Genomic DNA, 12,616 nt, shown 5'->3' with positions numbered 1-12,616 from the left:
CCCCCTCCCTAAGTCCCAATGTTAAAGGAGGGCGGTAGTACGAGGGAATTTGCTGAAACCGAGTGTGGGCAGTATCCATGCCCTATTTTGTTGACTTCGAGTCCACAATACCCTTCAGCCATTTCTCGTCCAGTTGGGAGAACTAGAAGTACCCCGACCTACTATGCTAGGGAGTTGACTTCAGATCGAAGAGCCAATTGGTGTCGTGCGGGGACGGCTCACCCCATCCTTGAGAAACATAGAGGTTGAACAGGGCGGATAAGTACTTGATGCCCTTTGGTGTGAACTGGGTCGGTAGAGATGGTGATAGTCCGTAATCCTCTTGAAGTACGGATGCAAGGGTAGCATTGCACCCTGCTTAGTATGGGCACCCGACCAGGCACAGTATTCCTGCCTTGTGCTAGTTGCCCGGTGATTTGGAGAAAGGAAGAAGCACTCGACACCGCCCAGGTATCCATCCTTCTCCAAAATCCTCAATTGGGCCTGGGTTACTATGGATGGAGGAGACATCCACTGAGCTCCTAAGGAACCTTGCCTCCTTTGAGGAACCGCCTCAGCGTACTCCTCAGTGACGTAATCATCGCCTTCTCTAGGACATCACCAACCTCGGACACCAGTTCCTCTACTTCATTATAACCTCCGAAGCGTAAAGGTCGAGCAACTCCTTCCTCCTCAGCTTCAGAGGAGCTATCAGAACAGACCTCGCCTTGGTCCTCCATTTCTTGGACTTCAATGTCCCCCTCATTATCCTCCTCCTCAGCAGTAGGCCGGGCATGTTCAGCGCTCGACATCGTGGCAAGCCAAGCCACGTGAGGATCAGTCGCAACAATTTTCTGCATAGTTTGTTTTGTGCGGGCCATCATCCTATCCTTGGACGACGTTTGGTTGGTATGCATCACAACAGTTACAGTGGAAGTGGCATTGGGAATTCCAAAGGCACCAGAACTTGGACGGCCCACGGGGATGGTATCAACTACGTCTGGCCGGACGATATATGTCCAGTTGGACGACAAGTATCATCTCCAACCCTTCCTGAGTTCCCAAATGAAGCACCCGTAGCCTTCACCTGCGATTTGGTCATAATAGAAATGATGCTGCACCTCAGGTTCTGGGGAAGGTGTACCCTCACTGCTCACTTCCCAGTCCTCGAAACTCAAATTAGAAAGTCCGTCGCTTGATGACGACGGACTAGCGCAAAGACGAGGTTGGTCCTCATACAAGAGTTGGAGAAGATCCTAGTCGATATGGTGTTCTCCTCCCCAAAACTCACTAGGGTTCATCTACAAAAGATAAGACACAAGATGAGTATTTGGCTGGGATATCGAACAAAAAACAAGCAAAGTATATCGACCAGGTCTAATCAAAAGATTAAAAAGAGGAAAATTTTGTGTGATTTAGGTTCATAACCCAGAATTTCAAAACCTCGAATTAAGCGTTAATCTTCACTAAACTCCGAATGGGCAAAGTGAGAATCGAATATAGTGAAATTAAAGTCAACATACCATAACAGTCAAGTTATATGGTCAATTACAAGCAAAGTTTCACATTTCTAAACCTAGATTCTCTACAGTTTTTCCTAGAACAAGTTCAAAACTACTAAATTTTCTACGATGGAAACCTATAAAATTGAAGATCCAAATGATAAAGAAGGAAAAGATGAGAAACTTACTCACTGTTTAAAGCCTTCAGGTTGCTCAGACGATGTTGATCGGCACTTTCTGGAAATTCCTTAAAGAATTTGAGAGAAAAAAGGTGTTCTTGCTGTGGGATTACTAAACAAGAAAAATGCTAAAAGTGGTTTATTATGAATTTTTGCCCTATTTATAAGCGAATTAGTGAAAGGATGCAATCATTTCGAATTTCAAACGCCTCAATTTCCCCCAAAAAGTAAATGTTGGGAAATCAAAAGCAATTAAGTACCTGGAGAAAGGCAACTGTCAAAACATGCGAAACGATTGGAGTGTTCGAGGTGCAAATTGATCAGATCATTAATTAGCCAAATACTGAAGGGACTTTTGGTCAGAATCACATCAGATCACCAACAGGCACATGAACACGTGCCACCTGTTGAGACACGAACTTAAGCTAAGTGAAGTCTATGCGTGACTTTGGAAGTCCCGTGCAGACTTGAGGGCAAATGTTATCCCATTTTTTGCACTATCACGTGGCAACGCATACTGGTGACACGTGTCTGCTATTCTCTACATTTGGCTAGAGAGATATTCCAAATAGACCTCAGCCATGGATCTACACGGACAAAGTCTGCCTGACCGAGCAGGGCAAGGGCAGATGATCCGGACAACAAACGAAGTCATTTATTCGAGCAATGTATCAAGACTTAGCGACTTCAAGATTGATATCCTGAAGCACACAAGCAATCCCTACAATCATGGGATCGTATCCAAGGGATGTGGCAAGCTGTCTGAATCCCTCAATTTATGTATTCTTAATATGTAATGTATGTTTTTACTAATTATATATATTGTAAGCAAAAGGGAAACCTTCCCTTATGCATTTAGCCCTATAAATAGTGATCCATTCTCATGGTAAAATGGGTCGAGAGAATTGCTTCAGAGAGATCTAAGAGTAAACACTCAGAGATTTCATTGTGAGAGCTTTGAGAGAGAAAACACTGTATTCTTTGCTCTCAAGTCAATACAATCTAAGGGGAGTAGGCTATTATCGAACTAAAGGGTTCGAACCTCTTTAAAATATTGTGTTCTTTATTGCTTACTGGTTTTTACTCTATCTTATTACATTTCTTATCGCTTATTAATTGACTCATTGTCGTTGGCTAAAAGCAATTAAAAACACACTAAAAATTAACTTAAAATAATACTAAAAATAACCTAACAAGAGGGCTAATGCATTTCTAGAAAGACCCCCACAATCTGGCGAACAAGTTTAGCCAGTGATATGGATCTTCTTGAGAAGGGGATATTGTGGATTCGGACCCAGAAAATGATTTTTCTAATGGCCTCAAGGACAAGGGAAGAGTCAGGGCCGGGGATTTCAAGGAGGACAAGATTTTTGTTGAAAATTCAAGTTTGATTGACAATGGCTCTATGCCTATCTCCTTCACAGTAGAACACTACCAGGCACAGGTTAGAATTAGGGGATCGTTCCTTAACACTGACTGGAAACTTTCCTTTCTAGTATTTTTTAAGGAAATTCTTCAAAGCATTGTAATTAAAGCTTTTTGTGGTGTACAAAGTGGCCATAAGATGGAATAAGGGTGGGGCTGGTGGAAGTCCTTCTTGAATATCAGCATTGCCAACGAGGGAATGTACAATGTTCTCTGTATTAGTAAGATTCAAGGCCGTAGAAAAAGAACGGGTTAAGTCTTCCATTTTAGGTAAAGTAAGCACTGAAAGGTAAGATAGATAAGTCTAAACAAATAAGGTAAGAGGGTTAACCTGGATCTTAGTTCTTAATGGGCAAAAACTAAGAAGGTTGCTATACTAGGAATACAGGGGGTTGCGATTCTCCTAGGTACACTCGAGTACCAAAGATAGTAGGAACTATATCATTTAATGCCTTTTTACGCGGGAGATTATCCAAATCTATCCACAGATCAGGTTGGTAGACAGAACAATTAAAGGAAAAATCTAATTTAGAGATTGAAAGGACTCTTAAATTTAAATACAAAGAGAAATCATGATTAGATTCACCCTGGAGCAAGATCAAACCTGTAAATTGCTCATAAATGTTGCTCCACGCTTGTCCCAAATGTCTTCATTAGCAAGGTAAATCTAACCTCAGTGCCTTGAGTGTAGATCGTTGAGTGTTAATCACCATAAAAGTGGCGCCACCACGACATTGGGTGGAAGATGTGTTTGGGGAATTGTAAGGATTAGAAGTGGTCATGATGACCGCTGCTATTCAAAGAAGAGGAAGAAGATACTTGTGAGGAGGGCATGATCGCTGGAGAAGACGAAGGGTGTCTCGAAGGTTCGTCCTCCCACTAGTAGCTATTCAATCCTGGCCTTAGAGCATCTCTAATGGAGATGCAAATGAGTGATGTAAATGCAAAATATAGCTCACTTTATTAAAACTCTACTCCAATGGTGTGTTAAATTATGATGTAAATATGTCACATAACAAAAAGTGATTCAAATTTAAATCAGAACATAATATGATGCAAAATTTGTATCACAATAAATGTTATGTTTTTATATTTATCATTATACTAATTTTAATATTTTATTATTAATTTTAGTTAACAAGCTCTTTTACATTACTTGCATCATTATTAGTAAATTTTATATTTATATTCGCATTATTAGTATTATTTTATATATTTTTTAATAAATTATCAAGTGGGCATTAAATGACATTAAATTTTACATTAAGATTTACAATTATGTATTAGAACACAATAATAAAAGTTGATATAAAAATATTACAAAACTATTTTTTGTGTCAAATATAGCTGAACTTATACATTTTTTTATTAGAGATGGTGTTAGTGTTGTATGCAATGATATATATTTTGAATTATATATCTTTTAGAGTAATTTGCGGTATAAAAATCTAAGTTTAACTACCAGTTGTAAATAAATACATAAGTTAAATTTTTAGCGGTAATAATACCTAAGTTATAATTCTGGAACTTTTGTAGGTACTTGACTGTTAATTGTTAAGTAAATTGCCACGTGACAATTCCTTATTGGTCCAAGTCATTAAATTTTTATTTTTTTAAAAAAAATTAATTTAAATATACCAATAAGAAAATAACACGTGGATAATGACATAATATTTAACAGTTAGGTACTTACAGAGTTCTAAAAATATAACTTAGGTATTATTACCGCCAAAAATTAAACTTAAGTATTTATTTACAACTGATAGTTAAACTTAAATATTTATGTCATAAATTATTCTATCTTTTATAAGCCAAACTTGTTAAGTGCATTAACGCCACAACTTCTCAACAAATACTACCAAATTACAAATTCGAGAGAAAGATGTGATAAATGCATGGAATTTTGGATAGGTAATAAATGTCATGTAATGAATTGAAGAAAGAAAAAAATAATCTTTCCTATCTCAACTAGTGAGGAATTATGGTGCGTTTGGAAGTAACTGTGTAATTACTAAGTAAGATAATTACTAGGGTGGCTTTCCAAACGCACCCTATTTTTTTTTCTATTAACAAAAAGAATTATATAATTTAATACCAAAGGGATTATGTAAAGAGGACTCGATAATATTTTTATATTGTCCTTTTTTATTTTTACTCTCTGTTTAAAAGTCTATTATTTGTACCTCTTTTTTTAAATATTGTACCCATTTTGCTCCTGTTATTTTAAGATACTCTTCATGTGACTCTCTTATGTTATAGTATTTTGGGTACAATACATATAAAAAGAAGTAGGTTTCAATTAAATATAAAATTAGAAGTAAATTCGATTAATTAATTAATAAAAATTGTATTTTTGAACTTTACCCCTTATGTAAAAAGCTTTGTCTTGCCACCGTCCTTTAATTCTGAATCACAGCTTTTATTATTATTATTTTTTTTTCTTTTTTGCAAAAACACACAGCTTCCTTTTTTATTCTTTATTATTTTCCACTTTCACTGACTTCATCAAGATGTAATTTTGCAGCTTAAACATTACAAGTGGAATCCCAAGTAGACAAAACCCATCACTTTATTATTTTCTATTTAACAATACAGCTTCCCTTATCCTTATCAAATTCTTTCAAACTCTCTTGATCTCTCTCCTTCCTAGAGAGAGAAACTTGTAGAGAGAGAGGTATTGATTTGTAATTGTTTGGTTAAACAACCCAAAAGCAGACTCCCGTCTTGTGAATGTAATACTTAGGAAAGCACTTTTCAACTTTAATATCTATACGTAAGAGCATTTCAAAAGAATATCTATATATATATACACTTAGGAATTTATTCATAGATCAGAACAAACAAAACTTTTTTTTAGTTTTAGTTTTTGATTTGAAGAAAAAAAATGGTGGGTATTTTCTCAAGGTTTTCTGTCGGCAGAGCTGGTCACAGGCGAAGCCAGAGTGCCCTTGTAAGACTCTCCCTTCACTTTTCTTTATTTGATTATTGTTATTACAATAATTATTATTTTTGTGATCTACAATTTCATGAGATGTGCTCTTATCATTTGCGATCGTATAACTGCTGTTTTATCTTTGGGTGAGCTCTATGAATTAAATTTAATGCTTTGTGTTATGATGGTTTTTTGATTGTTGGCTTTGGACTTGGGTTGACTTTTCCATTGGGTCTTATAATTGGTGACATGGGTTTGATCTGTTCTTAAATTGTGAACTCAATATCCAACAACCATTGATCTCAGGAAATTGCTGGTTGGTCTGATATGTATGTTAAGTATTGCGACTTTCTTGTGAATGGGTTTGACTTTTTGCTATGGTATTGTAGATTAAACTACACGATGACTATTCTGTTTGGGTATTGAGTTTAACCTAATCTTTGAATCTTTAGCTGCAATTGCATCACACTCAAAAATAGAAAGAAAGAAGAATATGGTTTCATTTGCTATATTGTTAATTCGATCACTGCCTCATGTTTAAACTCAAAGGACTTTCAATTAGGGTCGTTTTGATTCTTACTGGGTTGAGTTATATTAGTTTCTTCTGTCTTATGTTCTTTCTTTTTATGGAGATTTCTTTACTTGGCATTGTGAGTGGAATTAGGGCATGACTATCTTTCTAAAACTTGACTTTGCTTCTTTGCATATTATGGTTCAGGTTGAGAGAGAAGCAGAGCCTCCTACTTCAGATACTACTGGTGCTGTAAATGCTGCTACATCTTCTCATGGGATTGAAGTTGCTGTTGAATTTAAACCAGTTGAACATCCGAATGAGCCTCTTGATAACGATAGGCCAATTCAATGCCCGCTACCAGAACCTTCCATTCTTAATGTAAGCTCATTTCTTGGTTCCCTTTTACTGTTTTGTTTTAACATTTATATTTTCTAGTTTATATATTATGATGAAGTATCTGGTTTGGCTTAACCATCCATGTGACAATAATGATTGTTGTACTTGTTGCTACCAATCTATGTGGCACTAAGATTTACAAGAAATTCAAAGCTAAAGTTCAGAAATAAATTTTCTGTTAAATAAATTATCATTCAGACATCCAATTTCTTAATCTTAACCACCATTTTTTTTCCTTCCCTTTTCTGCTGTGCTTTTAACACACTAATCGCTAGCACATTATATCACTTTAAATTTGTGGATCCAGCTTATTTATGATAATACAAAGCTAGTTGGTGTTTCACACAAAACGAGAATGTGTGCCAAAATAATGAGATATTTTTTTGTCATTGCTTTCATTGTGAGCCTCTTGCGGAAGGACCTATCAAGAGTAGGATTATATGGTGAAATGACTCCTCTTGCTGTTGTGATAAGAAAGAAAAACAATGTACTTGTTTGTTGAACTTATATTCCTTGCCTATCTAGAGCTATAGAGTAACCAATAATGCAACTTTGTATATTCTGCTCAAAAGCATTTAAGGTAGCTACTCCCATCATAAGGTTTGTTTTGACATATGAAGGTTTACCATTCATTCCAAATATGCAGGATGGAAGCATATGGAAAGACCGGGTATCTGCAACGGTTAGGAGAAGAGGCGATTTGCCTGTGATGAAGGAAGGAAATTCTCTTGAAGCTGAGGATGTTGGGAGGAAACCCAAGTCTGTACAAGCACAAGGCAACCGAATGATTCTACCATCTCTCAGTGCACCTGAACATAATCTCTTAAACCTGCTAGAAGAATGTAATGCATCTGGGATCTGACCAAAATCCTGGTAAATTTTTTCTTTATGGAAAAAATAATAATTGAAAATTTTCTTACATAAATAAATAATATACCTTCCTCGCACTGCCACATATATATTTGCCTTAAAAAGTAGTTGTAATTTTTTCCTGATAAATCCACACCCTCATTTCTGTAAGTAAATCCAAGCAAATGCATAAATTTTGATTTTTTGGTGGGGCGATGGATTCTATCTTACCAAAAACTTGTATTGTGCTTTTCTATGTTACTTACTTGAATGGCAATTTTTACTTGCACTATGTGACAGTGCAAATGTACCCACACGCACACACACAAGTTTCATTTTTTTTTTTTTAATTTTTGAAAAATAACACTAAACATAACCCTAGAGGTTATGGCTTAATAGCTAATGAAGTGTTCAAAATAATTTGATTTAGCTAATGAAGTGTTCAAAATAATTTGATTATAAGGAATATTATGAAAGAGAATATAATTGTAGAAAAATGTATAAATTGTGTTTTGTTGTCTAAGGTAATATGTAATCATATTCTCGTTAATTGAATTACACTGTTTGGTTTGAGTACAAAATTCTTATGTATTGTTTTAAAAAATTAAAATAAAAATATTTTTTTATTATATCGGTTTAATGTTCATTATACATAAAAATAAAATAATGATTCACTAAAAAAATATATTTATTAATTAGTAAATATTAAATTTTATTGTAATTATTATAATTTAAATGAATATTTCAATATATTTTATCACTATGTTATATATTTTTGTTCGTTATGTCATTTATGTACACCATCCGCATAAAATTTATGTACAATACATATATATGTTATTGTTAATAATATAGAAATAACTCAATTAACAATAAAAAATTAATCTTACAGACTAAATATATATAATAATATTATTTTTTTTATAATAAATCAAAATATTAATAGTATTTAAATTTATTTATTAATTCAAAAATGCTATTCAAATTAATATAATGGAAAGGAATAATTCAATCTCACTTTTTTTAATTATCAACATTACTCTATTTAAGGGTAGTTATATTACTAAAGGAATAACTTTGTAAGGTTAAATCTTCAAATCTAACAAGATAATGTTTTACATTACCATTTTCTTGTTAGCATTAACCCATTCCAAACAGTCCATATGTTTATTGATAAGCAATGAGAATCAACGGAAAGGGAATCATTCTTTTACATTTGTTTATTTATGGCGCATTTACTAAACTGTAATTGGAATCAGAATAATTAATAGGAGAAATGTATCGGCTTAAGATAGAAAATAATTGAAAATAATATTTTATTATGCTGTTTCCTAACTGTCCGTAAAGAAAATCAAAATCATATTATTTTGTTTACATAACTATATGCCGTGTAAAATATTTGGATTTCTTAATTAAAAGCTAATTTTAGTTTTAATAATTTAAATTAGTTAAAATTTTAATGAAAGTAATAAAAATTCCTTTGAAATTTAAATGGTAACAAAGAAGAGTTAGTAATTTTTTTTAGGCTAATTAGCAATTTTTTTCTTGAACTTTAACATATACCAAATCATGCCCCCCTGAACTTTTTTGGCCGTTAAAAATTCCTCCTGAACTATTGAGATTGTTAAATTTAAGGACTTTTGTCTAATTTCATTCAATTTTACTGTTTCAAGTACTAAATCATGCTCCCCAGACTTTGATATCTACCAAATCATGCCCCTCAAACTTTTATATGTATTAAATCATACCCCTTGAACTTTCATCCATATTAGAATTTTTTTACTAAAATTAGATAAAAGTCCTTAAATTTAACAATCTTAATAGTTCAGGGGGAATTTTTAACGGCCAAAAAAGTTCAGGGGGCATGATTTAGTACATGTCAAAGTTTAGGGGGAAAAATTGCTAATTAGCTTTTTTTTTTTATCATACACTAAAGAATCTGCGAATTCAAATTGTAAAAAGAATTATTGAAATAATAAATTTTAACTAAGGTGTAGAACATGATTTAAGTAAGATTAAGAAAAAAAATATACTCTATTTTAAAATTTTATCTTTTTTAGCTAAAATTTGTGCAAAAAAATAAAGAGTGCCCCAATTCTAAAATAAACTTAAATAACTAAAAATAAATTTATGACTTAAACTAAATAATTATATATCATAAATAACTTTTTTATATTGGTTGTAAATATTACATTTTAAAATAATAATAATAAAAAAAATTATGACAACTCAAGGTTTCTCCAAATGTAAAAGATCTTATTTGGCAAGCAACTTTATATTATTTGCCTACTTGGTAGTAAGAAAAGGGAAATTTCACTATTTAGCCCTAATAAAATAACACATATCAAATTTTATACCCCTTACTAATTTGTACAAAATAATTCCACTATTTTCAAATTCTACCTAAAATACCCCTTACATTTAATTTTCCCACTGTCTCTTTCCCTCTCTCACTCTCTGTCTTTCCATTTCTCTCTCCGTCTTTCCCTCTTCGTCTCTGCCCACGAAACGAAAGAACCCAACAACCCAACCCAACCCGACCACGACCACGCATACGCCAAACCCAACAACCCTCTTCGTCCCACTCTATCTTTCCTTCTCTCTATCTATCTTTATTTTTTCCTATTTCTCTCTCTCTCTCTCTCGGTCGATCTTGAATTCGACCCGTGCTCGTCGAAACCACCACGAACCGTCGCCACCACCACTACTCGTGCTTGTCGAAACCGAACATAGGCCATTGCCACCACAACCACGAACTGTCGCCACCACCACAAAGCTCAGTCAAAGGTAAAGTTTTTTTTTGAAAAAAAATTAATTTTTTCATAGACTTGGATGCCTATTATTGCATGTTGTTGAGATTAGTGGAATTTTTGTAGATTTTGTGCTCTTTCTTGTGATAGGTTGTAGATGTTGGATATGTTTCAATGGTATCTGTGTTTTTTACAATGTTATTGATGAAATATCGATAGGATATCAATAGGATGTCGATATTTTGGGTATCTGTTTGACCATTAGAATTGTAAGTGTTGTTATTGTATGTCGATAGGATATCGTATGTGTGTCGATAGGATGTTGATATTTGATTGAGTTTATTTTCTGCCCTAAATTGTCGACAGTATGTCGATATGTTGTCGACAATGTTATGTTGTTGCTTTAAGTTTGATGTTATCGACTGAATATCGACAGGATATCGATATTATGTCGACATGTTTTCGTAATTATTGATTGTTTGATATTATCGACTGAATATCGATAGGATGTCGATATTATGTCGACATGTTTTTGTAATTGTTGACTGCTTGATATTTTTGACTAAATATCGACAGGATGTCGATATTTTGTCGACATGATTTTGTAATTGTTGATTGTTTGATAATGTCGACATGACGATATTTTGTCGACCATTTTTTTTTTAATTTTTTGGCAGTAATATTGATTTGTTATTTGTTTTTTCAGATGGCTCCCAGACTCATAATTCCAGCATCCGAGCATTTTACTGGCCGTGTGACATATAGAGGCACCGGAACTTTTACAAAAATCAAGGCTCGGTTTGAGGAGTACAATTTGAATAACATGGCGAAGGAAAGCCGTTTCAACAACTTTTGGAATGTCGTACCTGTAACACCCTAACTATCTTAGGCGTATTACGTGATTTTTAAACGTACTGTGCAGCTCGTTGCTAATCAACGAGGTTTATGGAAAAACGTGATTAATTAAAATTTTGCTTTTTCATTAAACTTATAAACCATTTTACCAAAAAGTCTCGGGATCCCGATTTATAAAAATATTTACAAACGTTTTTACTGTTCAACTTTTACATCAAAATAAAGTCGTCTAACGACAGTTACAAAAATTCTCGGCCCGTCTTTGTCCCGAGGATCGTACGCTCCAGCCTAACCGCCCCGAGCATGTACAATCTCATAAGCTCGCTCACGGTCCATCAAGAATCGCCTTGCCTTTACCTACACATGAAACTAAACTGTGAGTCGACAGACTCGCAAGAAAAGCATACTAATATCATACATAAAATCGATCGCCGTGTCCAACACGATGCGAGTCCCGCTACCGCCATGTCCAACATGGTGCGAGCACTACCGCCATGTCCAACATGGTACCGAGTTTTGAACGTTCGGGGGACGGTACTATTGACACGTAACAACCTGATCGGTCGAGCCGGTCATACTCCGCCTTGGTCATACTCCACTGTACCGACGTGTTACTAAATCCACTGATCGGTCGAGCCGGTCATACTCCGCCTTCGGTCATACTCCGGCTGTACCGACGGGATACGTCAATAGCACGGAACCACCAACCAAGTGTCGACTGATCGGTCGAATCGGTCATACTCCGCCATGGTCATACTCCACTGTACCGACGTGACAGGTTGGATGGTTCGAAGCCTAAATACATATCTAATGTAATCTAGCAGGCTTCCTACATGCACGCTAAACATGTAATCTACATATGCATACTGTTATACTAATCTTACCTGGATTCCGATTTCGTGTGTGCTGGCCAACCCGACCGGAACCGAAGCCGAACGGCGGACATCGGCTCCTAAACCATAAAAACCACAACGCTATAAGTGACATGCTAAATCACTTCCGGGGACTAAAACTCGAAACTAAAAGTTTCCTATCGATAAAAAGCATGGCAATACCCCTAAAAACCCAAAAACGAGGAAAACTAAGGTTACGAAAAATCCCCCATCCGGAAGACCGTTGCCCAACCGAATTCCGGTTCGGGAAAATACGAACCCCCATCCGAATTCCGGATGCACAACCGAATTCCGGTTCCTCGCAGGCAGCAACCATAAAATTCCATAACTCGACCAATTTAA

The 12,616-nt window shown here is 35.0% G+C and overlaps 1 protein-coding gene and 1 long non-coding RNA gene across 2 annotated transcripts; both read left to right on the top strand.

Moving 5' to 3' along the window:
* The first annotated feature begins 5,475 nt into the window (after window positions 1-5,475).
* On the top strand, window positions 5,476-8,068 carry LOC115703567 (uncharacterized). Its single transcript, XM_030630796.2, has 3 exons — window positions 5,476-6,035; window positions 6,736-6,909; window positions 7,574-8,068. The coding sequence occupies exons 1-3, from the start codon at window positions 5,970-5,972 to the stop codon at window positions 7,787-7,789; spliced, it is 456 nt and encodes a 151-aa protein (XP_030486656.1). The 5' UTR covers window positions 5,476-5,969; the 3' UTR covers window positions 7,790-8,068.
* A 682-nt stretch (window positions 8,069-8,750) lies between these two features.
* On the top strand, window positions 8,751-11,513 carry LOC133037955 (uncharacterized). The gene is made up of 2 exons (XR_009687931.1): window positions 8,751-10,563; window positions 11,233-11,513. It is a non-coding gene; the product is annotated as an uncharacterized LOC133037955 (long non-coding RNA).
* Window positions 11,514-12,616: the final 1,103 nt, after the last annotated feature.

Source organism: Cannabis sativa, chromosome 5, assembly GCF_029168945.1.
Source record: "Cannabis sativa cultivar Pink pepper isolate KNU-18-1 chromosome 5, ASM2916894v1, whole genome shotgun sequence".
Classification (NCBI taxonomy): domain Eukaryota; kingdom Viridiplantae; phylum Streptophyta; class Magnoliopsida; order Rosales; family Cannabaceae; genus Cannabis; species Cannabis sativa.
Note: the sequence above shows the minus strand (reverse complement) of the source record. Positions and strands in the feature narration are given on the sequence as shown.

Excerpts from the sequence above, each read along its gene's own strand:
- LOC115703567 (XM_030630796.2), top strand. The coding sequence starts at position 5,970 with ATGGTGGGTATTTTCTCAAGGTTTTCTGTCGGCAGAGCTGGTCACAGG. Across the intron at positions 6,036-6,735 it reads GGCGAAGCCAGAGTGCCCTT|GTTGAGAGAGAAGCAGAGCC; the intron begins GTAAGACTCTCC and ends ATTATGGTTCAG. Across the intron at positions 6,910-7,573 it reads CAGAACCTTCCATTCTTAAT|GATGGAAGCATATGGAAAGA; the intron begins GTAAGCTCATTT and ends CCAAATATGCAG.